General features: G+C 45.4%; 1 protein-coding gene across 3 annotated transcripts in view; it reads left to right on the forward strand.

Moving 5' to 3' along the window:
• UBE4B (ubiquitination factor E4B) overlaps positions 1-23,415 on the forward strand; it is a 121,518-nt gene extending 98,103 nt beyond the window's left edge. For all 3 annotated transcript variants that reach the window (XM_079142873.1, XM_079142874.1, XM_079142875.1), the window contains 7 exons: positions 6,078-6,204; positions 8,303-8,447; positions 11,362-11,496; positions 13,329-13,520; positions 20,608-20,782; positions 21,529-21,675; positions 21,964-23,415. In XM_079142873.1, the coding sequence (XP_078998999.1) occupies positions 6,078-6,204; positions 8,303-8,447; positions 11,362-11,496; positions 13,329-13,520; positions 20,608-20,782; positions 21,529-21,675; positions 21,964-22,025 (983 nt within the window). In that variant the 3' untranslated portion in view covers positions 22,026-23,415. The remainder of the gene's footprint in view (positions 1-6,077; positions 6,205-8,302; positions 8,448-11,361; positions 11,497-13,328; positions 13,521-20,607; positions 20,783-21,528; positions 21,676-21,963) is intronic.
• The last annotated feature ends 2,658 nt before the right edge of the window (positions 23,416-26,073 follow it).

Consider the following 26,073-nt stretch of genomic DNA (forward strand, 5'->3'; position numbering starts at 1 on the left):
TTAAGAATGCCTGTTCTTAGGAATGGGGTGCATCTCAGTTGTAGTGCAGTTGCCTACCACGGAGTGGACCAGTCTCCTGCCACTCTGCGTATTTCTCAGGGAAGCAAGTGTTCTTGTCTGCCTTATCCTCTGTTGCGCCCAGCATAGTCTTGGCAAGTCTTTGGCATTTTGTAGATCAAATCCCCGTGCCATTACAAGACACTCAGGCATCCCAGAGCACGCCCCTTGCTCCGCCCCCCCAGCAGCTAGTGTGAGCTTCCTATTCTGGACAGTCACCATTGCCTTCACCCATGACCTGTTCCTGCTTAAGAGAGCTCTAAGAATTTGTCTACCTTCCTTTCCCTTTGTCACTGTTATTTAGGGGCATCTGGTAAGTTTCTTTCCTTCTTCCTTTCCTGCTCATACCCTCTTTAATCTAAAGCCAACACATCCACCCAGGGATGTCTGGTCAGCATCCTTTCTTTGTTAAGCAGAGAACACCCCTGGGTTAAAGCCCCTTATCCAGTGAAAAGTCCTTCTCTTCACCTTTTGGAGGAAGGCAGATCATTGAGGTACCTCAGTGCCTCGTGCATATGTAAAATAGGACTGTGTGTGATGCCTTTCACACAGCCAGCTTGAGGAATTGAATAAGTAAGCGCTTCTAAATAACAATGACCTACCTCCTTTTACCTACCAAATTTATGTTTTAAGCTAGAAATACCCAATGGTAATATGCTTATAGAGAAATAAACTAATCTGCAAAAACCTTTTTAATCTATCTGGTAGCCAGGGTGTAAAATGGGTGCTGTGAAAATCATGAGAATGTAAATTGGAAACCTTTGAGCTGGGAAAGGTGATGCAGGCCTATAATCCCAGCAGCTGAGCCTGAGGCAGATGAATGGCAAGTTCCAGGTCACCCTGGGCAACACTGGAAGACCCTGTCTCAAAAAGTTTTTTAAATAATAAAAAATAAAGGTCCTGGGACTTAGCTTAGGGATATAGTGTCTCTGGGTTCAGTCCCCAACCCTACCAAAAAAGAAAATGACTTTCTGGAAGCCTGTTTGGTTGTCCATACACGAAGAGCCTTAAAAAAAATTTTTTTATGGAAGTTGGAGAACAGCCAGGAAAATAGAATCATACCAGTGACTTTAAGAGAGAAAACTTAACATAGGGGATTGATCTAGGTGTTGGAGGACTGACTCGGCAAAACAGTACAGGTGCAGGAAGCAGCCATCATCTCTCCTAGGCTGGGGAGCCCAGGGAAGTCTGGGATTATTAGAATTCACCTATGAGAATGAGGGTTTCCACAGTGCTAGGTTCTCTGAGGGCCTTTGGGGTTTCTAATAGCTGGGAAGGAGAGCCATTGTTGTCAAAAACAGCCAGGTCTTGTCTCTCCTTCCATTTTCCAGTTCTCCTGCAGCGCCCCCTAATGGCGACCCCATCAGGGTTCAGTGGCAAAGGAAAACTGCAGTCTCAGCCCTGGAATCCCAAAGCAAAGCTGAAAAGAGGACGTGGAGCTGAGGGACAATAGCGAGATAACCAGCATATCCTCCTACTTATCAATTCAGTTTCTAGTAGTTTATTCTAGGGAATTGTTTATAAATGTATGTTCGCATTAATCTGTGATAGTGTGCAACCACATTATTTATAATGCAATGAAATGAAAAATAATGTGTTACATCAAGGAATTAACAAAAAGTAAAGAAAATGCCAATAATGAACCAGAATGCCCACATTTTTGCTACAAATACATGTAACACAAAAAAAGCAGGAAGGAACGTATATCAAAGTAGTAATGGTGAATTGGTTGTTTTTGAGTGAGAGAATTATGAATAGTTTTCTATTTTAAAAAAATAATTTAAAAATAATGAGGGCTGGGGTTGTGGCTCAGTGGTGGAGCGCTGACCTAGCATGCGTGGAGCACTGGGTTTGATCCTCAGCACCACATATAAATAAATGAATAAAGGATCATCAACAACTAAAAAATACTTATTAAAAATAGTAATTATTGGGCTGGGGTCATGGCTCAGTGGTAGAGCACTTGCCTAGCATGTGTGAGGCACTGGGTTCGATTCTCAGCACCACATATAAGTAAATGAATAAAATAAAGGCATGCTGCCCATCTACAACTGCAAAAAAAATTAAAAATAATAATTATTATGAATAGTTTTATTGCCTTTTTTATTATTGAACTTCTTAGTTCTAGAGTAAACATATATTGTTAATAATAAATACAAAAAAATTTAGTTAAAGGCATCTAGTGCTTGCTTAGTAAGCTGGGCCTGTCACCATGGTGCCAGGATAAAGTAGTGTGTGCGTGTGTGTGTGTGTGTGTTTGAGTATGTGTGTATGCACTCAAGCACCAGGCCTGGGTCTCTGGCCTGTGACTGATGCTGGGCTTGCTGAGCCCATGTCAATCTTCCAGGAGCCAGTGGGTGGGTATTTTTTGTTCTCTCTTTCCCCTTTGTGGTGGGGTAGTGTGCCCTCTGGCCCAGGCCACGTCCGTGCTCATGGATAGATGACACCTGGCCTAATAATAGCCGCCACGCACCCAGTGTGCACTAATCCTCTCACTTAATCCGAGTAGCAGTCCTAAAGATAGATACTATAAATATCTCCACTTAGCAAATGAGGAAACTGAAGCTTAGGAAGGTCAGGAAGCTTGCGGAAGGTCAATAACTAGCAGTGGCAGCAGCCTCAGCAGCTGGACTGAGCACAGGTGTGCTTGCCACTCCTTTTCTCCCAGCCACCAGGGGACCGCGAGAGCCCTGTAGGTGGCCCTCACAGACCCCCTCACAGTCTCATGGACTCCCTGTTAAGAGCTGAGGTCTGAGCCCTAAAGGCCAGTGATTCTCAGGGGCGAGTTACTGTTGCTATACTAGGTCCAGCCGTGGAATAAGCTCCTCGAAGTCAGAGAGTCTTCTAGTTTGGAAAATGATTACGCTCTTGATTTTCATTTCAAAATAAAATTAGTTTTAAAATAAGAGTATTTTATTGTATCACAAGAGTCTGATAAGGAACTCTGGGAACTGGAAAGAACATTGATAAAGACCTATTTCCAGACTCTCCCCTTCTCCAAGCAGAGCCGAATGGTAAATCCAGCACGGCCAGAGTGGACTCCATCACCAGATCAGCAGTGCTTACCAAATCCCTGCTACCTCAGGGCATGTCACTGGGAAGCAGATGCTGGGCATGTAAGGAAGAGGCCTGGAGACACAGCGTGGGAGGAGGTGGGCTGCTGTGGGGAGGGTGGGAAGGGAACATCTCTGAGAAGATGACTTTGGAGGGACGTTGAAAACAAGTCAAGCAGGAGCCACAGGTTCTCAGCCGCAGTGCGGCAGGCAAAGGGGACAGCAGATGTGAAGGACTTGAGGCCTCAGAAGCAAGGCCATCAAGAAAGAACTCAACGAGGACACCTACTAGGAGGCTCGGGATGGAGAGCAGGAGGTCAGCAGGGGTCAAGGTCACTTAAGGACTTCTAGAACTTTGGCTGATATGATTATAAGAAGTTTAGGAATGAATAAAAAAAAACGTTGGGAGAGGTATGTTGATGGCTAATAATGAAACAATAGTTGCTCAGCCTCTGCTTCCTTTGAAATACATTCCAGACATCGTGGGCAGTTCGAGATGGTAGGAGGCCCTGGGCCAGCCCCAGCATGTCTCTTGCAGGCTCCACTTAAATCACTTCTCCATACTTAAGGCCATGCTTTTCCACAGTAAAACGGCACTAGCGAAGACCAGTGTGTAGACGTTTGTTTTTTAGCAATATTTTTAATATTCCACTTTAATACCAAGAAATGAGTCTTTTGGTAACACACTGATCAGTAGTAGGCAAGGTGTGTGTGTTGCACTTAAGAATCTACTCATCTCTGCCCTGAGACTCTGCGAACATTTTGCTGTGTATCTTTCCAGTCACTTTTTTTTTTTTAACACATAAAATAGGGCTTAAATATAATTGAGCTCAAATCATTAGTCTTCAGTTTTCACTTAATATATCTCAAATAGTTTTTCATACCCTTTGACATTTTCTATTTTTCTATTTTGACAGTTTTCTATTTTTTTCTGTAATAAAAACGGTACTTGGCCCCGGGACTGGGTCGTAGCTTGGTGGTGGAACACTTGCCCAGCAAACTCGAGGCCTGTTCTCTAGGGTGGGGGTACCTCCTCACACAGCCTTAGAAGTCAGTCTTTGAACTGATGTGTGCATTTTCTTTAAGTAGAATTGGTGGGTCAGCAGGATGTTGATGGCTTGTGCTGTTTTGCCAAATGGCCTTTAGAGTAATTTTGTCACCGTCATTCAACAGCACGGACACTGTACCTTTTTCCCCAAACCCTCACCTCCGCTTGGTCTTATCAGTTTTTTTTTTGTTGTTGTTTTTTTTGTTTTTTTTTTTTTAATTGTAAACAAATGAGATACATGTTGTTTCTGTTTGTACATGGAGTAACAGCATACCATTTACATAGGGTAATAATGTTTGATTCATTCTGTTATTTTTTTCCCTCCCCCCCCAGCCCTCCCACCCCTCTTTTCCCTCTATACAGTCCCTCCTACCCCCCATTATGTGTCATCATCCGCTTATCAGTGAGATCATTCGCCTTTTGGATTTTTGAGATTGGCTTATCTCACTTAGCATGATATTCTCCAATTTCATCCATTTGCCTGCAAATGCCATAATTTTATTATTCTTTATAGCCAAGTAATATTCCATTATATATATATATACCACAGTTTCTTTATCCATTCATCAATTGAAGGACATCTAGGTTAGTTCCACAGTCTGGCTATTAGTCTGATCAGTTTTGTAATGTCTGCCAATATGATAAAAAATGGCAACTTACTTTAATCTACTTTTAAAAATGTCTTCATTGAGCCTTAATTTCTTTACCTGACACATTTCCCTTTTTATAATTTGCCATGAATTCTGGAATTTCTCATGCTTAAGCTATTTGCCATTGACATAATCGTTTGATTTTTGTTCCATTTTAATAAGTACAGGGATGGTGATAATTGGTAAATGAATAATAAGTACATAAAGGATTAACTGTACTCCTCTCTACTTTTAGTACCTACTTGAAAATATTCATAGCCAGGAGAGGAGGTGCATGCCTGTAATCCCAGCAGCTGGGAGGCTGAGGCAGGAGGATCCCAAGTTCCAGGCCAGATTGAGCAACTAAGCAAGACCCCCTTTGTCTCAAAATAAAAAAATTAGCTGGGCATGGTGGCACACACCTGTAATCCTGGCAGCTCAGAGGCTGAGGCAGGAGGATCTCCAGTTCAAAGCCAGCCTCAGCCACAGTGGGATGCTAAGCAACTCATTGAAGCCCTGTCTCTAAATAAAATACAAAAAACTGGTCTGGGAATGTGGCTCAGTGGTAAAGTGCCCCTGAGTTCAGTCCTCAGTCCCTCTCCCGCCACCCCTGCCAAAAAAGTAAAAAGAACCAGGTGCTGTAGCACACACCTGTAATCCCAGTGACTCAGGAGCTGAATGATAGGAGAATCGAGAGTTCAAAGGCAGCCTCAGCAAAAAGAAAGCCCTAAGCAACTCAGCGAGACCCTGTCTCTAAATAAAATACAAAAATAGAACCGGGGATGTGGCTCAGTGGTCAAGTGCCCCTGAGTTCAATCCCTGGTCCCCTCCCCACCAAAAAAAAAAAAAAAAAAAAAAGTAAAAGAAAATGTGCATAATACAAAAGTATATAAAGTAATGCACGTTGAATAGGTGCATGTCCAGGAAAATTTATCCCTATTTTCCACTTCGGATGTGCATTTCAAGTACTGTGGAATTTCTATAAATAGCAAAATTGGGGATATGATAATTCAGTTTTTGGTCGTTGGTGATTAGCTAACCATCTGAATGATGCCTGTTTCCCAGCCCATTCCTTAGATATTCTCTTATTGCCAGACCTTTATAGTGAAACTTTTGTCTTTGAGATCAGCTCATAATTTCTTTCCTGCATACATGCAAAATATAGGCAAGATTTTACCACATCTCTGATTCTGCAGATTTATAGTCCCTCAGCATTATTGTTTGGCAGTAACTGCATTTGGAAAGATGAAAAAGGACATGTTCCTTAATCTTTTTGTCTTTCTTCTTCAGATGTTGAGCATACTGGAGCCACCAGTGAGTTCTATGACAAGTTCACGATTCGCTACCACATTAGCACCATTTTTAAAAGCCTTTGGCAAAACATAGCTCACCATGGCACCTTTATGGAGGAGTTCAAGTGAGTATTGGGCCCCTGATGTCACAGCTTGCTCTCTTGCTAATCACAGGACTGCAGCTTAAAAGCTTCCACAGCTGGGTCTCTGTTGGCTGCTGGTCTCAGCCTCCCGCCAGTTTCATCACAAGGTTCTGCTTAGTGTGGGCAGGGTTATCTAACTGTCTGCACTTGCAAGGTAATGCTGAGTTTGGGGTCTGTCAACATCTTTTGAGAGCAGTATACGTGAAGATCCTATAAATATGTATGTGTTCAGTGTTTTTTTTTTTTTTTATTTCTCTGGTTACACTGTTAAATGAAGGTAGAATGACTGAAGTAAGGTCTTACTGTGTTCTTAAATATGATATCAGGCTTTGGAATTAGAAATGTTAGGAAGGGACTCGGGATATAGCTCTGTTGGTAGAGTGCTTGCCTAACATGCACAAGGTCCTGATTCAATCCCCAGCACCACCAATAAAAACAAGAAAAAGAGAAGAAACGTTAGGACGGCTTTAGATGTAGAAGCAGGTTGGGGTTGTCGTTAGAGGTGTCATTCTCAGTAGTAAGGCCCTAAACCTTTGTTAAGGACTTTTCACCAGGTGTGGTGGTGCACACGTGATCGCAGTGACACGGAAGGATTGCAAGTTTGAGGCCAGCCTCCGCCAAGTAAGACCCTGTGCAACTTAGCTAGACCCTGTCTCACAATGAAATAAAATGGACTCGGGGGGATATGGCTCAGTGGTGAAGTGCTCTTGGGTTCAATCTCTGGTACAAAAAAAAAAAGGATAGGGTGGATTTTTCATGAACCTACCTGAAATTCCATTGATTGCTTAAATCCAGACAGTAGTAATTCCATCTGTTATCTGTCAGTGCACGTGAGAGGCACTGGGTTTGATCCTCAGCACCACATAAATAAAATAAATAAAGGTGTTGTGTCGCCTCCAATCTAAAAAAAAAAAAAAAAAAAAAAGTGAAAGTGTTGCTTTTTTTTTTTTTTTTTTTTTTTGCAGTGCCGGGGATTTGAACCCAGGGACTTGTGCTTGCGAGGCAAGTACTCTACCAACTGAGCTATATCCCCAGCCCTGAACTCTTGAATTATTCTTCAAAAGAAAATTTATCCCATCTATTTGGATCTTCTATAATCCATGTTTTAAATCATTTATCAAGTCTAGATATCCCTTGTTACCCGAGTGACTAGTTAGTAATGTTAGTGACTATCAGCTGGATAACTTTCTAGAGTAGACAAAGGTAATGCATTATTTCCATGAGCTGCTCTTGTAGTCAGAGTTTCGGTCCAACAAAAGCCTGGTGTGAGCTTAAAAAGGAGGCGCCCCCTGGCTTAATCAACATGGTGCTTATTGGGAGGGCATGTCTTACCACAGTCCTGAGATGGGGCCTCCAGTCCTTGTTCACATGGCCCTCACACCCATTGACAGTCTTGGACCCTAGTGTGAAGCTGCCCTTTTCTTCGGTAATCTGGCAGTTTTAACAGAGTTTTAACAGGTAGGCCAGCTATTTAAGTTGACCAGCTAGTCCCTCCCTTCAGTAGAACATGGTCTGCAGAACAATCCTTTGCCTGGAAGCTTCAGGTTCTGTAAAGCAAATTCGTGTCTTGCCGTAACAGTATTACTGATAATGGTATTATAGGGCTCCACTTTTCTTTGGTATGTCTGTCTTTGTGATAAGGAATGACTTTATTGGTTTCTTGTCTACTCTATAGGTGATTATTTGTGCTTTATACTTTGGTGTGAGCATATTTTATTTTTCTAGTCTAAAGGAGTGTCTTCTCTGCTTAAAGACCCCAATCACATGAGCTGGGTCGTGGGTGGACCTACTCTCTAGAGGGGGATGGCAGCATTTGCTGTTGTGAATGTGTCCTCTGTTGCTGAATTCAAGATGCCAAGGGAAGCAGCAGTTAGCTCTCATGAGCCATGCCCAGTGGCTCCCGCATGCCACTGAAATGAGCTTATCATGATTAAGAAGTTTAACAGAATCTAAAGAGAGGCTGGGTAGTGCTTGGACTCAACGGCCCCTGAGCTTGCCTGGGCTAGTGGTCTCACGCCACTGAGGCAGGTTTTCTCAGGCCCAGATGGACTTGTGAGCATGCCTCTCGTTGCCTTTTCAGTTCTGGGAAGCAGTTCGTGCGCTATATAAACATGCTGATAAACGACACAACGTTCTTGCTGGACGAAAGCCTGGAGTCCCTGAAGCGGATCCATGAAGTGCAGGAAGAGATGAAGAACAAAGAGCAGTGGGCCCAGTTGCCGCGGGTGAGGACACAGCCCTGGCCTACAGAGTCTGCGGGGAGTCCTCTTGGACATGGTGGTGCTCTGCTTGGCAGGGGACCCTAGGTCTCACTCACTGCCAGGGTTTTCCTACCCGTGGGGTTCCATGGAATTGTACCCGAGCAGAAGATTGAAAAATTAGTTGAGAAACCTTTCATAGTGCATCCTGCAAACCTTCTCTGCCTTTTTAATTTTAAAGAGCTTCTTAGAGATCAGCTTTTATTGTCTGAATTAAGACTTGTGAAAGTAACTAGGAAATGAATCTCTAGACTTCTGTCTCTGGACAAGAATTCAATTGTTCATATGGTCTTCTCCAGACAACTGAATCACTCAGTAGTCTTGTGGGGTTTTCTTTGAATTGATCTTCGTTTTTCTATTTAGTTATTAATAGAGTACTAGTTTGCCAAATTTTCTGCTATGCTGGTGACAGTACACTGCCCCTTCCTGATACGATTGCAGCCATTTCAGAGGTTCCTGGGTCAGTTACTGGACCCCTGACAGCTGCTGGTGACTTCAGACATGGGTGGGTTGGTTCCAAATAACTACTTCCCAAGGGGTCCTTCTGCACGTGGTGGGTACTGCTTTCTGTGTGTGTAAGGTGACAGATACTATTGATTTTTCTGTTTAATGAATGAAAAAGGGCACAAATAGTCCCTAAAAATTGCTATTTCAGAGATATTCTCTTTGACTTTGAAGTTAGGTGCTGGCTGTTCTGCTCATCTCTGCAGCTCTGAGTGAGGGCAGACTCCCGCGCGCAGCCTCAGGCTCCTCCTGTCTCCACTCTTGCTGCTTGGGTTAGCATTTCTCAGTGAGGGTTTTAGTTGGAATTTTGAGCATAGCAGAGTTTTGGTATAATAGTGAATTTTTGTGGTGAGAGACTGTCCTCTGCACTAAAGAACACTTAGCCATCTCTGCCCGTTTAGCATCAGTGAAGTCTGCTCCCACTCCGTCACAGCCAGAAACACTCCCACATACAACTGGATGCCCCAATTGAAAAATCACTGCTAGTTGATCTCATCTAATGCAAGGTATTGAATAAAGACTCCAAAATATATCTCGTAAGCTCAGATCTCTCCTTACTCTAGGGCTGAGCAGCCAGTGCTGGCCGCCTCTGCTAGCAGATGGTCTCATACGTCTCTCAAACCTATTCTCCCTGGTCGAACTTCAGTGTCTTCCTATAAATCTCGAGTCTGCCCAGTTCAACAACTGAGACTTTCCTTCTACTTGTTGCTCAGGCTCAACACTTTGGCATTGTCTTTGATTCTTCTACCCCTCTCTTAGAAGATTCTTCTAGGCACTATCTTAAAATATCTCCATGGACTGGTGATGTAGGTCAGTAGAAGAGCCCGTGCCCACAAGTGGGAGGCAAGAGTTCCATCCCTCACACCATGAAACACACACACACACACACACACACACTCACATGTATACATAAGTGTGTGTGTGTGTGTGTACGCCCCCATTCTCTGCCCACTTCCACCACCTCCAGACCACCATCATGTCTTACCTGTGTTATTGCAGGAGACTGCTCTTAGTCACCCAGCCTCCACCCTTGCCCATGTCCTTACCAGAGGGAGGCTACTAAAATCTGCACAGTTCCACTTCTCAGCTATGAATTGCCTGCAGGGCCTGACACCTCTCTGCCCTTTTCTCCCAACACTGCCCCTCCACTCCCTCCACCCAGCCACACTGGCCTCTCTGCCCTGGCACTGGCGGCTCCTCCACCCGTGAGGCCGTTTCCTCAGACTTGTCCTGACTCACTTCCTTCGGGGAATCCTGTCGGTTAAGTCACTCTCCCCGACCCGAGCCACTTTTTGCCATCGCTGTCAGACCTGAGTTTCTTTGGGGTGTTGGTTTACTAAGCAAAGTTTCCCTAAGGGCCTCGAAGCTCCTGTGGGGTGGGGAGCCTCTCTCAGGGCACAGGAGGCCCAGCCTCTAGAGGCGTCCATCCACATGGTACTCAGGTGAATGGTTGAGACACCCGGAGCCACACAGTCCGTTCACGCCTAGCTTTTCTTCATCATTTTCTTCATCCTTTTCTGAATAGGCTCATCAGTGACCAGGGAGCAGCAGCGTGTAGCCCTTGCCTCGCTGTAGGAACTCCACCAGGAGTGACACAGTCTGACCCCAGAGAGTGCTCGCTGGGCAACATTAGCTATTCCAGCTGTTCTCCCTTCCCACTATGAGAAAAGGCCTCGAGGCAGATGTAAAACTTTAAGTCTCCCTAACCTAGCTGCACATGAGTTCAGTACCCCTTCCTATCTCATTTCCTGGCCCATGGCAGAACCAAGGGGAAAAGACGGTGCCAGAGGCACACGTGCCGACAGCTGTAAGAGGTGACAGCCTGACAGTGGAAAGAAAATTCCAAGGCTCGGCCATCCACAGGCACCTGCCTATCACAGGGGCAGAATGATAGGCCTCTGTACACAGCAGAGTATGTTGCCCATTTTTAAAATAGCAGCGACTAAATAAAAGTTTTTATTAGGAGAAATGAACTACCCTTCCATAACCCCAGTTTGTATCAGGTGCCATGTTAAGGTCACTTAACTCATCCTCCATGGAAATCATTTGAGATTCCTTTTATCATTGGGAAAACAGGAAGCTCATGAGAGTTCAGGAGGGTGCCAGGACTGGGGAGGCGCTCTGTGGTAGAACCTGTGCTTGGTGCACACACAGCCCTGGGTTGATCCCCAGGCCACCTGACCAAATCCTAAAGGTTCTGATGCTGAAAGAAACACACGTCAGCTCTGCAGGGTGCTGGGGCGGGTTGTTATCTCACTCTCTGAGCATGTTGGCTCTCAGCCGCTTGTCTAGTTAGGAGCTGTTTTTCCTTCGCATGGCGTGTTAGTGAGCTGGTGACTGGTTCTGAGATTTCTTGGCCCTGCTTGATGTTTCCTAGGATCAGCAGCAGGCCCGGCAGTCTCAGCTTGCTCAGGACGAGCGTGTTTCACGCTCTTATCTGGCCCTGGCGACAGAAACCGTGGACATGTTCCATATCCTCACGAAGCAGGTCCAGAAGCCATTCCTCAGACCGGTGAGTAAATCTGTGGGGCGTTTGTTTTATCTGTTGGCCCCCACGTCCTACACTTACAACCTGATGCAGTTGTTGAAATTCAGGAAATGTTAGCATCACAGTGGCCAATACGTGAAGTTCTGTTGCTGATTTTGTTCCCAGTTACGCTAATTGATACACACAGTATACCTTGCTGATAGGCTGCAGTGAAGATCTCTGATGTCACTACGTAGTCTATAAATGGTTCCCAGGTGACTTTGTTCACTTTCTGCTTAGAAAGTACATTGTAGTGTTGATGTTGAAGTTGTGGCACTTTTATCGTTATTGATTCCACTATGTGTAGGAAAATATCAGGTAACATAAAATGGCAATTGGAGTACATTAAGTAGAGTCATTGATAATATGTAAGTTCTTTGGTTCTTGTAGATGTAGCTTTGCCACATCCAAGAAGCCAAAGAGCTATATGCAGTGGTGCCAGTGACAGGACACTGAGGCAGTAGGACTTCAAGTTTGAGGCTAGCAATTTAGTGGCAATTTAGTGAAACGTCTCAGAATTTCAAAAGTGTGGGCTGGGGTTGTGGCTCGGTAGTAGTGCACTCACCTAGTATGCATGAGGCTCTGGGTTCAACCCTCAGCACCACATAAAAATAAAACACAGGTATTGTGTCCACCTACAACTAAAATAAATAAATAAACATATATATATATATATGTATATATATATATATATATAAATTTTCAAAAGTGCTGAGGTGTAACTCAGTGGTGGAGCACCCCTGGGTTCAGTCCCCATGGCACAAAAATAAATTAATTTTTAAAAATAAAAAGAGGCCAAAAACTCACTGGAATACAGCTGACTAGTGGAGAATATGCTTAGCATACATGAGGCCCTGAGTTCCATCCCTCTTTTAGTCAGTTGTTTTGCTGCTGTGACTAAATGATCTCACCAGCCCAATTATAGAGGAGGAACATTTTATTTGAGGGCTCATAATTTCAGAGACCCCAGTCCATAGAAGGCCTGTCCATTCCCTGGGGCTCAAGGTGAGACAGATTATCATGGCAGAAGAGCCTGGCAGAGGGCAGCAGCTTGCATCATCAGGAAGCAGAGAAGAGTCTCCACTCACAGATACAAAACATAGACCCCAAAGCCACACTCCAATTCCAGTCTCCTCCAGCCACACCTACCACTTCAATTAATCCCAGCAGGGATTAATTCACAAATTGGGGTAGGACTCTTACAACCCAATTATTTCTCCTCTCAACCTTCCTGCGTTGTCTCATGTGAACTTTGGGGGACACCTCACATCCAAACCATAACGATTTCCAACCTCAAAAAAGAAAGGAGAAGCAGCAACAGCAGCCAAAGACTAATTAGAACCACAGTTAGGTTAGTTTGTTTTCTTTCTTATTTTTATTTATTTATTTATTATTTTTCTTTTAGATACAGAGTTTTGCTAAACTTAGGGCCTCACTGAATTGCCCAGTCTGGCTTCGAACCTGTGGTCCTCCTGTTTCGGCCTCCCGGTTGCTGGGATTACAGGCACGCACCACCACTCCAGGCTCCCGTTGAATTTGGAGTGATTCTTGTTTTCATAATTAAAAGCATGAATTTAAAAAGAGACCTTTCGTTGGTGTTTGTCATTAGCCCACAACATTCCATTAATTACTAGAATTTTCATATAAGAAATGGGAAGTAAAGACATCTGAACGTCAAGCCAAATGTCTTCAGCGTGCCCCACACGGCACGCTGAAGGGAGTCTTTGAAGGCTAAACTGGCCACGGGAGTAGGAGCGTTGGGTCCTTCTCACTTCTCTAAGCAGCCTGAATTGTCCTGTTATCCTGTGATTTCCTAGGAACTTGGACCCCGATTGGCTGCAATGCTGAACTTCAATCTTCAGCAACTCTGTGGCCCGAAGTGCCGTGACCTGAAAGTTGAAAACCCAGAGAAATATGGCTTTGAACCAAAGAAGCTGTTGGACCAGCTGACGGATATTTACTTGCAGCTGGACTGTGCTCGGTTTGCTAAAGCCATTGCCGATGACCAGGTCAGTGCCAGGGGAGCAAGGCCCTTCACAGGGGCAGGAGGCGTTCGGTCTGCTGTGCTGGGCATTTGCATCTCCTCCCAGTTCCTCTTCCTGCAGACCCTGCCCAATCGCGGAGCGTCTGTCCTTTGGATTTCCCCACTCTCAGTGGAGAAAGGTGATGCTTATGGTGGCTTGACAAGTTTTTAGTACCTAGGTGTGAATAGTGACCACAGGGGCCAGGAAACATGGTCAGGTGCAAGTGGAGAGGAAGGGCTTGTTTTCCTCGGGAAGTGAAGAGCAGATCTGTTCCTGACCCTCTCCCAGTGGATTTGTTCCCCCACCTTACTCGCCGGTGCATTAATTTCCCAAGAGCCAGGTTTTCTCACCGGTCCCCATCTTCCCCATCTCCTGCTGTGGCGATGCCCTGCGTCCATGGTCTCCTAGTTCTGGAACCGCTCCTGGTCGTCTCTTTTCCTCCCTGCCCTTCATCCCTGTGTCCCTGGAGTCAGGTCTGGTCGTGTGTCTTGACGGTCCTGGGCTTGCGTGCTAGGTAAGCCCTGTGCCTCAAGTTGTCCCCCAGCCCTTTCACTTCCTGCTGTGAGACAGGGTCTCACTAACTTGCCCAGGCCGGCCTTCAGCTTATCATCCACCTGCCTGAGCCGCCTGAGGAGCTGAGATTCTGAGTGTGTGCCACCGTGTCTGGTTCCAGTATGTTCTGTTCCTCCACAGCCACCAGTTTAGTCTAAGCCCCTGCTCTGGAGTCTGTGATGCTCTGGCGCCTCAGAGGGGCGCCTCTCCCTGTGAGTTCTCCACTCCGTCTGTGGCCTAGTGAAGGCCCACGCTCCCTCGCCCTCATGTTCACCACATCACTGGCTGACCATCAGGAGGCATTCCAGAAGGCTCTTTACCATCTCTCACCCATGATGGATGCTTTTTTTTTTTTTTTTAAATAACAGATTTTTGAGCTATAATTCACATATGTGGATGCTTTTTATTATAAGCAAGGGAAGTAGTTTTGACAAAGTACCTGTAATGGGGGAAAAGGTGTGTCTAAAGCAGTTTTCAGCCTGTGGCTCAGTGGTAGAGCGCTTGCCTACATGTGTGAGGCACTGGGTTCGATTCTCAGGACCACATACAAATAAATGAAATAAAGGTCCATTGACAACTAAAAATAATAATAAAATAAAGCAGTTTTTATAAAAAGTGGTGGTAAGTGAAAGGGTTAGGAAATTGTAGTTACTTGGGGAAATGTTAAAATATGTACTATTTTTCTAGCCTGCGACTATATAATGGCACACATTCAGGAATGGAAGATAAGGTAGTCTGTAGTGAGGGCAGGGAAATGGAAATACCAGTGAGGCCTCGGGGCTGCTCGCTAACCCTGCTCTCTGCAGGTCTTGCTGGGGCTGCAGTTTAGGTAACCAGGGAAGCTCTCAGTGCAGATGAGCAGGCACACCCAGCGAGGCTGAAAACAAGGGTGCCACAAGAGAGCCTCGCACTGCCTTTCCTGGCGACAGCAGCAGCTCCACACTGCCTGCCAATGCCTGAGGACTGTGGTCGTGGCCCCTGCTGGCACACCATCCTCCCCGCCCCCATCTAAAGAGCCCTGACCTTCCAGACACGTGAAGGAGCCCAGCAGCTCAGGAGGCGGAGGCAGGAGGATCACAGGTTCAAAGCCAACCTCAGCAACTTAGCGAGACCCTAACTCATAATTTTTAAAATGAACTGTGGATGTGACTCAGTAGTTAAGAACCCTTGCATTGAATCCCCAGTACCAAAAAAAAAAAAAACAGAAACAACCAGACCTGTGAAAGAGACCGTCCCTCCCAGTGAAAAAGGGGGAAAAAAAGACTTTTTTTTTTTTTTTTTCCCTAAACTCCTGGGAATTGAATCCAGGGGTGTTTTACCACTAAACTACATCCCAGCCCATTTTATTATTATATTATTATTATTATTATTATTATTATTCTGGAAACTGAACCCAGAGGTGCTTTGCCACTGAGTTATGTCCCCAACCATTTTTAAATTTTTTTCTTTTTTTGAAACAGGATCTCACTAAATTGCCCAGGCTGGACTTAAAGTCAGTTCCTCCCAAGTTGCTGGGGTTAGGTGGGAGCCACTCTGCCCAGATGAAAAAAGTACATTTCAAATAGCATCTTTCCCCCCACTTTTTTTTTTCAATTTTTATTTTACAGACTGTATTTTGATTCATTGTACACAAATGGGGTACAACTTTTCATTTCTGTAGTTGTACACAACCTAGATTCACACCATTCGTGTAATCATACATGTACACAGGATAATAATGTCTGTCTCAGTCCACTATCTTTCCTTCCCCCATCCCCTCCAACCCCATTTCCCTCTACACAATCCAAAGTTCCTCTCTTCATCTCTTGCCCCCGCTGCCACCACCCCCTCGTTATGTATAATCATCCACTTTGGCCTTTGATTTTTTGGGCATGGCTTATTTCACTTAGCATGATATTCTCCTACTCCATCCATTTACCAGCAAATGCCATAATTTTATTCTTCCTTATGGCTGAGTTATGTTCCTTTGTGTATATATACCACAGATTCTTTACCCATTCATCAGTTGAAGGGCATCTCGGTTGGTTCCACATCTAGCTATTGTGAACTGAACGGCTGTGAACATTGATGTGGCTGCCTCACTGTAGTATGCTGATTTTAAGTCCTTGGGTATAGACCGGGGAGTAGGATAGCTGGGTCACATGGTGGTTAAGTAGCATCTTTGCTCTTTTACAGGGTGTTGTTTGTGCTGCCCGTTGGGCATTTTCTGTTTATGGTGGCCTTAAGGTGATTAGGGACCTGCCTGCTTGGTTATTTTATTTTGTTTATTCATTTATTTGATGCTGGGGCTTAAACCCGGGGTGCTGTATAACTGAGCCACATCCCCAGCCATTTTTATTTTGAGACGGGGTCTCACTTAATTTTTTAGCTGAGACTGGCCTGGAACTTGGGATCCTCCTGACTTAGCCCACCAGTTGCAGGGATTACAGGTGTGCATCCCAGTTCCTAGTTATCTGCTGGTTTGATCCGAGGGTTTTGAGCATTGGGGTGGAAGTATTGGTTGCTCAACGAAGCACAGGAGAGGTAGTAGAATTTCATTTTCTCCTTCAGATGGAGTAGTCTTGGTTGGCTTTGGTTTGGTTTGGTTTGATATGTCTTCTTTTCCTGGGAAAACAAAAGAAGAAAAAAATGACATGTTGGCAAGCAAAGGTTTTTTTTTTTTTTTTGGTGGTGCTGGGGATTGAGCCCAGGGCCTTGTGCTTGCAAGGCGAGCACTTTACCAACTGAGCTATCTCCCCAGCCCCGCAAGCAAAGAATTAAGGGACTTCCTTTCCCGTATATCAAGAACGGGCTGAAGACCAGGGGCCGGAGGTTGCTGATGATGCCCAGATGAAGAGCCATCGGGCTCTGCACGACTGAGAAGTGCAACTTAGCAGTTGGTCCCTGGAACTGAGAACCCACGACAGAGATCTCAGAGGAACTCAGGTGGCACTGACCACACCTGACCGTTTTCATGGGTGGATCCGATTCCATGAGCAGATTGCTTTCCCGCATTCATGAAATGTTAGTCGTCTGTTAGTACTGCTTCCCACTGAAAAGTACCGTAACCGTCCAGTTGTACATCTCCCAGGCAGGCTTTCTACGTTGATGGCGCCTTCTCTGACCTCCCAGAATATTGAGTCTTACTGTAAATTTAGTGCCTCGTTTTCTTGTTCAACTTTTCCTTTTCCTTTTTTTCCATTAAGGTAAAATAATATAATTTTTTCCATAATATAAAATTAACTGTGTTAAAGTGTATAGTTAGGTGGTGTATAATGCATTCATAATGGCATGCAACTGTCATCTCTGCTTAGTTCCAGAACATTATTATCACCCCAAAAGGATCACCTGTACCCATTAAGCAGTCACTGTCCATTCCCCCTGGCAACCATAAATCTGGTTTGTGTCTCTATTTTACCTGTGTTTGGATTTACCTATTTATCTATTCTGGGTATTTCTTATAAACAGAATCATGCAACATATAACTTTTTGTGTATTTGTTCTTCCATTTAATGTTTTTGAGTGTTTAGGGGTATAGCTCAGCAATAGAATGCACCTAGCATACGTGAGGTCCTGGCTTCCATCCCCAGCACCACAAAAATAAAAATAAATGGATCAAATAGATAATGTTTCTGAGGTTCATCCATGTTGTAGAATGTGACAGCACGTCATTCCTTTCTATTGCTGAATATTTCATCTGTTGATGAACATTTGGTTCATTTCCCCCTTTGGCCGTTGTGAATAGTGCTGCTGTAAACATTCATATAGGTATGTATTTGGATGCCTGTTTTCAGTTCTTCCGGATATGTAGATAGCGAGGCATGGAGTTGCTGGCCATAGGCAATTCCATGGCTGGCATTTGAGGCCCCCCCCCCCCAGTGTGCAAGTCTTCAGATTTCTCCTCATCCTCGCTGACAATTGTTAATGTAGCCATCCTGGTGGGAGCAGAGTGGTATTTCATTGTGGTTTTGATTTGCATTTCCCTAATGAGAAGCACTGTGGAACACCTTTTTATGTCCTTTCTGGACATTCATTTTCCTGGAAGAAATGTCTGTTCAAGTCCTTTGCTCATTTTTAATTGGATACTTTGTATTTTCCTGTTGAGCTGAAAGAATTCTTTGTATACTCAACAATGCTCGGCCCTCTCTGATCTGTGACTTGTAGATATTGTGATAAGGTTCTTAAAGGTAAGAACAGCATCTTCTGCTTCTCTGACACCCGCCCCCAAACCCGAGGCTGCAGCCGAGTGAGCTGCTTGCTGATTGCTGGTGCCCTTGCTCCCGAGTCTGAGTGGCCCGTCCCTTGGCATCTGGGTCTTCAGTGTCTCAGCTGCTCACCGCCATGCTGGGCCTTAGACTCTGGCCTACCAGCACACACAGTCAGTGGGTGACATCTTACCATCTTTGGGAAACAGAGGCAGTTGTAGGAAGACGGCAAGTGAACTAGGCCACTGCTTGCTGCAAGGATGCGCTCCTGGTGCAGCAGTGTCCACGGCAGCCCTGCAGATCTTGACAGCGACCTTGCCATTACCTCGTTACAGTAAGCAGGCACTCAGTAAAGGATGTGTTGAATTAATGTAGTAATTTGGCTTTGGGAAACTTGAACGGGGCACTCTGAATGCCTTGCGGCTCCAGGAGATGACCTTTTAGGGTGACTGCCAGGGCCAGCACCCTGCTGCCACTTCCCTCTCCTCCCTTTTCTTGTTTCCGTCTTTCCCCGTCTTTTGTTTTTCCCTCCCTCCCTCCTGTTGTATGTGTGTGTGTTGCTAGGTGAACCCAGGGCCTCACACCTGAGTGCCAGGCCAGCGTGCCAGCCCTGAGCTTACCCTCCAGTCCTTCTCCTCCCTTTTCCCCAGTGGCATGGTTAGGGGGTGTGGGTGTGGGGAGGGAAAGCAAGCTTCTGCACTTATTTAGAAACTGAAGTTAAAAAAAAAGGAGAAGAGTTGGGGATTCTGATCCAGTGCTCTAAAAGAAAACGAGCACGAGGCGAATTCATGCTGAGGACACTGGCGTGAATCCCGAGAGAAACAGCAGGTCCCACTGCTCAGAAGGTGAGCAGCGGTGTCAACAGGGCCGCTCTGCAGAGAGGCGGTTCCTACAATCAGGGAAGTCCCCCAGCTGGAGCCCAGTGGCCAGTGCTCTTGTGCTGGGGGAGGGGAGGGTACCATGGCCCTGCACCCAGCTGCTTGCCTGGATGTGGGGGAGGGGGACAGATGGACACAGTCCTCCTCTCTGTTTGGAGTGGAGCCCAGGACACCAACACTTGTCTGTTGCACAGTGGGCCTTAGCTGGCATGATAGGAGACTGCAGTCCTACCCTGGGATCTCAGATTTAGTTATTCCCCTTCTGTTTGTATCATTGTCACTAAACCAGCCAGTGGCCACGGCTTGTGTGGTTAAGTGCAAGGCATGATGTACTTTGATACTGTGTGATGGCAGTGATTTATGTAAATTAGGTAAGTCCCCATCCCCACTTCACTCAAGAAATGGGCTTGGGAGAGTTAGGGTCTTGTCTGTGGCCACACAGCTGGTGGGTGATAGGGCCAGAATTGATGTCCAGATTGTCCGGGTCCCTGGTGGGCACCTCTGGTTGGCCACTCCTCTATGGGACACAGGTTGTGTCTGCCCCCAGGCCATTCACTGCTATTATTGGGATAGTCAAATGTCAGCAGAGCACCTGATGTGACAATGTCTGACTAGGTGATCTGAAGGGATTGATAGCGGATAGGAGAGTTTGAACTATATTAGGTTCTTACCATGTTTACCATTAAGGAAGAAAGCTGAATTGCCACCTCCTCTCTGCCGTTAGAGCACCGTGCTCCGCAGGGACTGAAATGGACAAAATTTGTGTCTCCAATATTTAAACTTTAAAAGGAACGCACGCTGACTTCAAAAGTCAAAAACCCCCTGTTCCCCTCAATCCCGCAGCCCTCTTCATCAGTGACAACCTCGTCCAGTTGGGCAGGTCTTATTCCAGTCTTCTCTGTGCATTTGTGTGTATAAAAAGTATATCCTTGGGGGCTGGGGTTGTGGCTCAGGGGTAGAGCGCTTGCCCAGCATGTGCGAGGCACCAGGTTCCATTCTCAGCACCACATATACATAAATATATAAAATAAAGGTCCGTTGACAATTAAAAAAATATTTTTTAAAAAGCATATCCTTTAATGTTTTATCTAGCTACAAATGCACAAAGAAAACTAAAATATATATGACATAAAATTACGTGTGATTTCAGGGGTTTGGGTTTCTATTGTTGTTTTTTGATATTGGGGATGGAACCCAGAAGTGCTCTATCCCTGTGTCTGTCCCAAGCCATTTTTCGTCTTTTGAGACAGGGTCTCTCCCAGTTGCTGAGGCTGGACTCAAACTTGTCCTCCTGCCTCAGCCTCCTAATGTACTGAAATTACAGTCATGCACCCTGTGCCTGGTGATTTTTCCGGATTTCTCGGTGGGGGGAGCTACCACAGACGGATTATATTTGGGACTTGTTTTTTTTCCATTGAAAGTGAATTCATGTCTTACACTGTCTTTCCTCATGTGCAGAGATCCTACAGCAAGGAACTGTTTGAAGAAGTAATTTCAAAGATGCGGAAGGCAGGGATCAAATCCACAATAGCGATAGAGAAGTTTAAACTTCTTGCCGAGAAAGTAGAAGAGATAGTGGCTAAGAATGCACGAGCAGAAATCGACTACAGTGACGCTCCGGATGAGTTCAGAGGCAAGTGGCCCGGCTTTTCCCACTGATTGAGGCTACTTGAAGTGCACGCTGACAGGGCACCACCTGTGCTCCCAGGTTCTCTGATGATGTTCTGCAGGTGCTGCGCCCCGCTCCCCCTGCTCCGTGGATTGGGATTTAACCCAGGGGTGCTCTACCCCTGAGTCACATCCCCAGTCCTTTTTTATTTTGAGACAGGGTCTCACTGAGTTGGTTAGGATCCTGCTGAGTTTCTGAGGCTGGCTTTGAACTTGCAATCCTTCTGCCTCAGCCTCCCAAGTAGCTGGGATCACAGGCAGGCGCCACCATGCCTGGCTTACAGTAGCTTCTCGAGAGGCTCTGTCTGAAATTACATTTGCCTATTTTTAGGTCACAGTGTAAACTGAAAAATGTCCTTAGCCTGATTTCAAATCACATAACAACCCTGAAGATTTTAAGGGCAGCTTTGCCCTCTGTAGGTGAGGATTCAGACTTTCAAAGAATCCTGAGAAGCCCTGATCAGGTCCAGCCCTGTGGGGCCTGCTGCAGACCTGTCCCGGGGTCTTGGTTCTCCTCCTGGCATGGGACACCAGGCTACTTTTCCCTCTACACAAGGTCTTCATCTCCTGCAGATTTCCTCCCAGTGTGGGGAACTCTAGAGAAGCCATTTGCTGTTCCTTTGTATATATTTTTTGATGGTTAGAGGGCTTGGTTTTGTTTTTTTTCGGTTGAACCCCATCATCAGAGCTTGCTTTGCTTTGTCTCTGCAGACCCTCTGATGGACACCCTGATGACTGACCCTGTGCGGCTGCCCTCCGGCACCATCATGGACCGCTCCATCATCCTGCGGCACTTGCTGAACTCCCCCACCGACCCCTTCAACCGGCAGACGCTGACCGAGAGCATGCTGGAACCAGGTAGGTCACCGCAGCTTGTTGCAGCGTGCCCTCAGTGCCAGGAGCTCGGCCAGAACAGGGAGAGGAGCCAAGTCCAGTCTCCGCCCAGCTTGTGGCACTTTGTACAGAAAAGACATAGGGTGCGCTGTTCTTTTTCACTGGCCATCTGGCCCTTCCCGTTCGGCCCTGTGTCTTTTGCAGGCTTCAGCCTAATGAGACCATGAGTGGTCTCTTCTTTCCACGAAGGCCTCTGTCTCAGGAAGAGTTCTCCACCTGGGACACTGATGGCCTTTCCTTTTCTTCCCTCAGTGCCAGAACTAAAAGAACAGATTCAGGCGTGGATGAGAGAGAAACAGAACAGCGATCACTAACCGCCCTCCGCCCACCTCTGCTGGGAGCAGCCAAGGCCAGCGAGGCAGCAGGGCAGCTGCCACAGCGCGGCTGCTGCTGACCGTCGAGGCCAGATGCGGCCAGTTCCCGAGAGCCCACCCAGAGCGACCAAACACAGAGACCTGGAGGGACGTGAATGAGAAGAGGAGCCCAATCCTGTACATATATTTAAGTGACAGACACAGTCAAAAGCTTGAGGGACGGGTTTTATGGTTGCTTGCGTAATAAAGCACGTCCTTCCGTGTCACGATGGGGCTTTTGCAGTGGAAGTCTTTTAGTGATGGTGACTGGGCCTGGGCAGCATCCCCTCATCCTTCGTCGTTGGGTTTTTGTTTTTTTGTTTTTGTTTTTGTTTTGTTTTTTTTTTTTTTGGTTTTTGATTTTGTTTTTTGTTTTTGGTTTTGTTTTTTTTTCTGTTCTTTTTGTTTTGTTTTTGTTTTTTGTTTTGTGTTTTGTTTTTTTTTTTTTTTTTTTTTTTGATCCAATATCCGTTGATTTGATTGTGATTGGAGAACTCGGACATTTTGCTGCTAAAGAATCTCCCCCCCTTCCTGCCCCTACTTGCACTGCTGTGGATTTTTTTTAAGAGAAGCAAAAACAAAAACAACTCCTTTCCCCACCCCCCAAGCATATATTCTGTGAGATAACTGTGCCTGCGACAAAGTGTTAATCCTGGGATCGTATTTTTATATCATATTCACATATTTGTTTTTTTAATTGGTGTTAGATGACATGATTAATAAAAAAGGCAAGATATTTTCAGAATTTGAATTTCAGTTTTTTTTTTTCTTTTGAAATGTCCCTTTTAAATTTTTTTATTATAATCAAAATGAAGAGAATCCTGTTGCTCTGGTCCTTATAACAAGACCTCTCTTAGGAACTGAAGGAGCAGTTGCAGCAGATGGGGGTGCCGAAGGCTATCAGGACTTAGGTGGCTGATGGTTTCGGGGGACGAGGGTTGGTCTTTTTAATGCTGTGTGACAGTTCAAAACCTTTACCGTTATCCTGTGAGGGTAAATAAATTGCTCTACCCTCAAGTCTGCGTGGGAGGCAGGGTTCGTTCCTACTATGTGTCCTTTGGGGTTTGGCCTTACCAAAGCAAAAAAGGGTGTGAGGAGCGTGGAGGTGGGTGTGCTGTTGGAACACAGCCACCCGCACACGGCGCGTGGCATTTTGTATTACTGCTCCCGAGTAACATACTTGAATTTCCTTTGGGATAAAAAAGGATTTGAAACCATAAAGTGTTTTGAAGAAATTACGTCTACAAAAACATACTTTTCTTTTTTCTTTTCCTTATCCCCCTCCACAGACCATGTCCTCTGTTCAGTTCCTAACGCAAACTACAATAAATGGTGATACACACACACGCGAGGAATCCGAGTCTCTTCTTTTTGTGGAAAAAAAAAAAATCTGGGTGGGTGAACAGCCCGCTGAGTGCGTGCGGTGATTCTCTCTTCTGGAGCCGACTAGGGGTTGCCGTTTTTACAATAAATCTCCCATGCGCATCAGCCTGGGGACCGCATTTGGTTCTCTTTTCAGTTTGCTGGCTTGAGGAGGCGCGTGGCCCTCCTGCCTGTGTGCAGAGGTCACCCCATCTTGGAGACCTTTTCCCTGACCTCCCGCATTCTTCTTCCAGTCCTGCCCATTTCGTGAGCATCTCGGGTTTGCAGAGTCTGCTGCTGGTGGAGCAATAGCAACGGGTGCTCCACAGCTTCCCACGCGGGGCCGTGGGAAGGGGCAGGGCAAAGACCACGCAAAGGCCTGTTTTAATCAGGCCAGGCGTGGTGGGGGAGAGGTTGGGGAACTTGCCGAGCGTCACCTGTCTCGTTAGGTGAGGAACAGGTGTGCTGCACTAGCGCCTTTAGCCTTTGTGTCTACTGCTCTTGATCGATTTTTTGACCTTTTAAAAAAATACAATGTATCCATTATAATAAAAGACAATATAAATGAAAAGAAAAAATGAAAATGCCTCATCATCCTACCATACAGATAATTGTGTTCATTTACTTTCTACTAGGCTTACCTATGTTTAATAGTGCTTGACCTGTTTTTTTTTTTTTTTTTTCCTTTTGTTTATTTGTCCCCGTCCCCAGTGCTGGGGTTTGAACTCAGGGCCTTACGCATTCCAGGCAAGTCCTCTACCATTGAGCCATATCCCAGCTCCTAATTTCTGTTCTTTCTCTTCCAAATGTGTGTTTGTCTCCTCTCCACCTGATTTTAAACTCTTAGGAGTCACAGACTCTGTTGTGTGATTTGAGTTCCCCAGTCATGCCCCATGGATATAAGAAGATGCTGCCTTATACCTCCATATTAATTTGGGTTTTTTTTTTTAAATATTCACAATTTAGAGGTTTCAGGGACCTTCTGTCAGGCGGGCTGGGACAGGGTGTGGATGAAGTCATTTTCTTGCCTGTACTCTCAAGAATGAAAATGCTTTGGATTTCTGTTTTTAGAGTCTCAGGGTGAACATATTACAGAAATTCAGACTTGCCTTTGATTTGTTAGAGATATTAAAATAAATTCCAAAATATTTCAAAAGAAGGTCTTGGCAAAAAGGAAAATTGTCCGGGAGAAAGGAGAATCTGCGAATCATCAGCAGAAGAGAAATGATCCTTGAGGGAAAGAAGATTAAAATAACTTCTTACTCGTGTTGTGACTCACTTGTGTGTGGGTTCGGAAAAGGACTTGGTAGAATGTCTTTTGAAAAATTAACTAAGCACATGCAATATTCCCTTTAAGTAAACTCTGGGGTTGGTACATAAAACACTGAACTGCATGCTGTTAGGTGACTAAAAGTGACCTAAATAGGTACCACCTGACCAGGTGAGTTTTTAATTGAAGGAAGCATCTCTAGTAGCTTTCGTGTGATGTTGGTATCAGCCAGTGGTGGGCTGCAGGAAGTCAGTCTGGGGTTGGCTGGTAGTTTGTGATTCAGGAGCATATTCTGTGTGATCTACTCCCACCTGTATTAACTCACATAATCCTCACAAACCATGTGAAGGAGAAACTGGCATATGAACCTAGGCTGGCTGACTGCAGACCCCGGATCTGTATGGCAGTACTCCAGAAATGGTTCAGAATGCCCAAGGAGCAACAGCAGAGCATTCTGGAAGGGGCTTTGGTCTCTAGTCCTAACCTTAATTTAAATGGTTAGATTACTTCAATTTCATGGCTTCAATTCATTACCAACCACTCATGGTGGACCCCAAATTTACATCTCCAGTCCAGGCCCCCTCTGGACTACAGACACTGGACATCTCAGATATCTAACAGGCCTTCAACACCTGGAACCTGAAATCCTTACATGTCAACCCCAGCTTACTCCCCTTGATCTCCCCATCTCTGGAAATGTCAGCTCCATCCTTCCTAGGCCAAAACCCTTGGAGTCATCCTTGACTCCTGTTATGCTCCGTAGTCCTCTCAGCTATCCTGACAAAATGTATTCCAGTAGCTCAGGAGGTTGAGGCAGGAGGATCACAAGTTCAAAGCCAGCCTCAGCAATTTAGGTGAGGTCCTAACCAATTTAGACCCTGTCTCTAAATAAAATATTAAAAAGGGCTGGGGATGTGGCTCAGTGGTTCAGTGCCCCTGGGTTCAATCCCTGGTCCAGAATTTAGCCACTTGTCACCAGGTCCACCGCCGTTACTTGGTCTCTTGGTCTGAGTCTCTGTGGGCTCTCCTGGACTTTTCAAGATCCGAACAACTGATCTAACCACTTATCACCTTGTCTTTTCTCAAAACAGCAGCTGACTGCTGAGGGCATAGCAGCTCAGGGGTAGAGCCCTTGCCTAGCATGTGCCAGGCCCTGGGTTGGATTTCAGATTCTCCAACCCTACAAAAAAAATTTTCATGGTAAAGACTGGTTTATTGATGGTAACTGTACAATCAAACTAGTTGAACTAGTCAAGTATTTATTTACCCCCAAAGAAGAGCTCAGATATTTATCAGATTACTGATCCATGGAGAACTGAATGAAACTGAACCAGATGATTGCTGAGATGACTATCGCCAGTCCTGCTTCTTGGAAAA

Source organism: Sciurus vulgaris (assembly GCF_902686455.1).
Source record: "Sciurus vulgaris genome assembly, chromosome: 1".
NCBI lineage: Eukaryota > Metazoa > Chordata > Mammalia > Rodentia > Sciuridae > Sciurus > Sciurus vulgaris.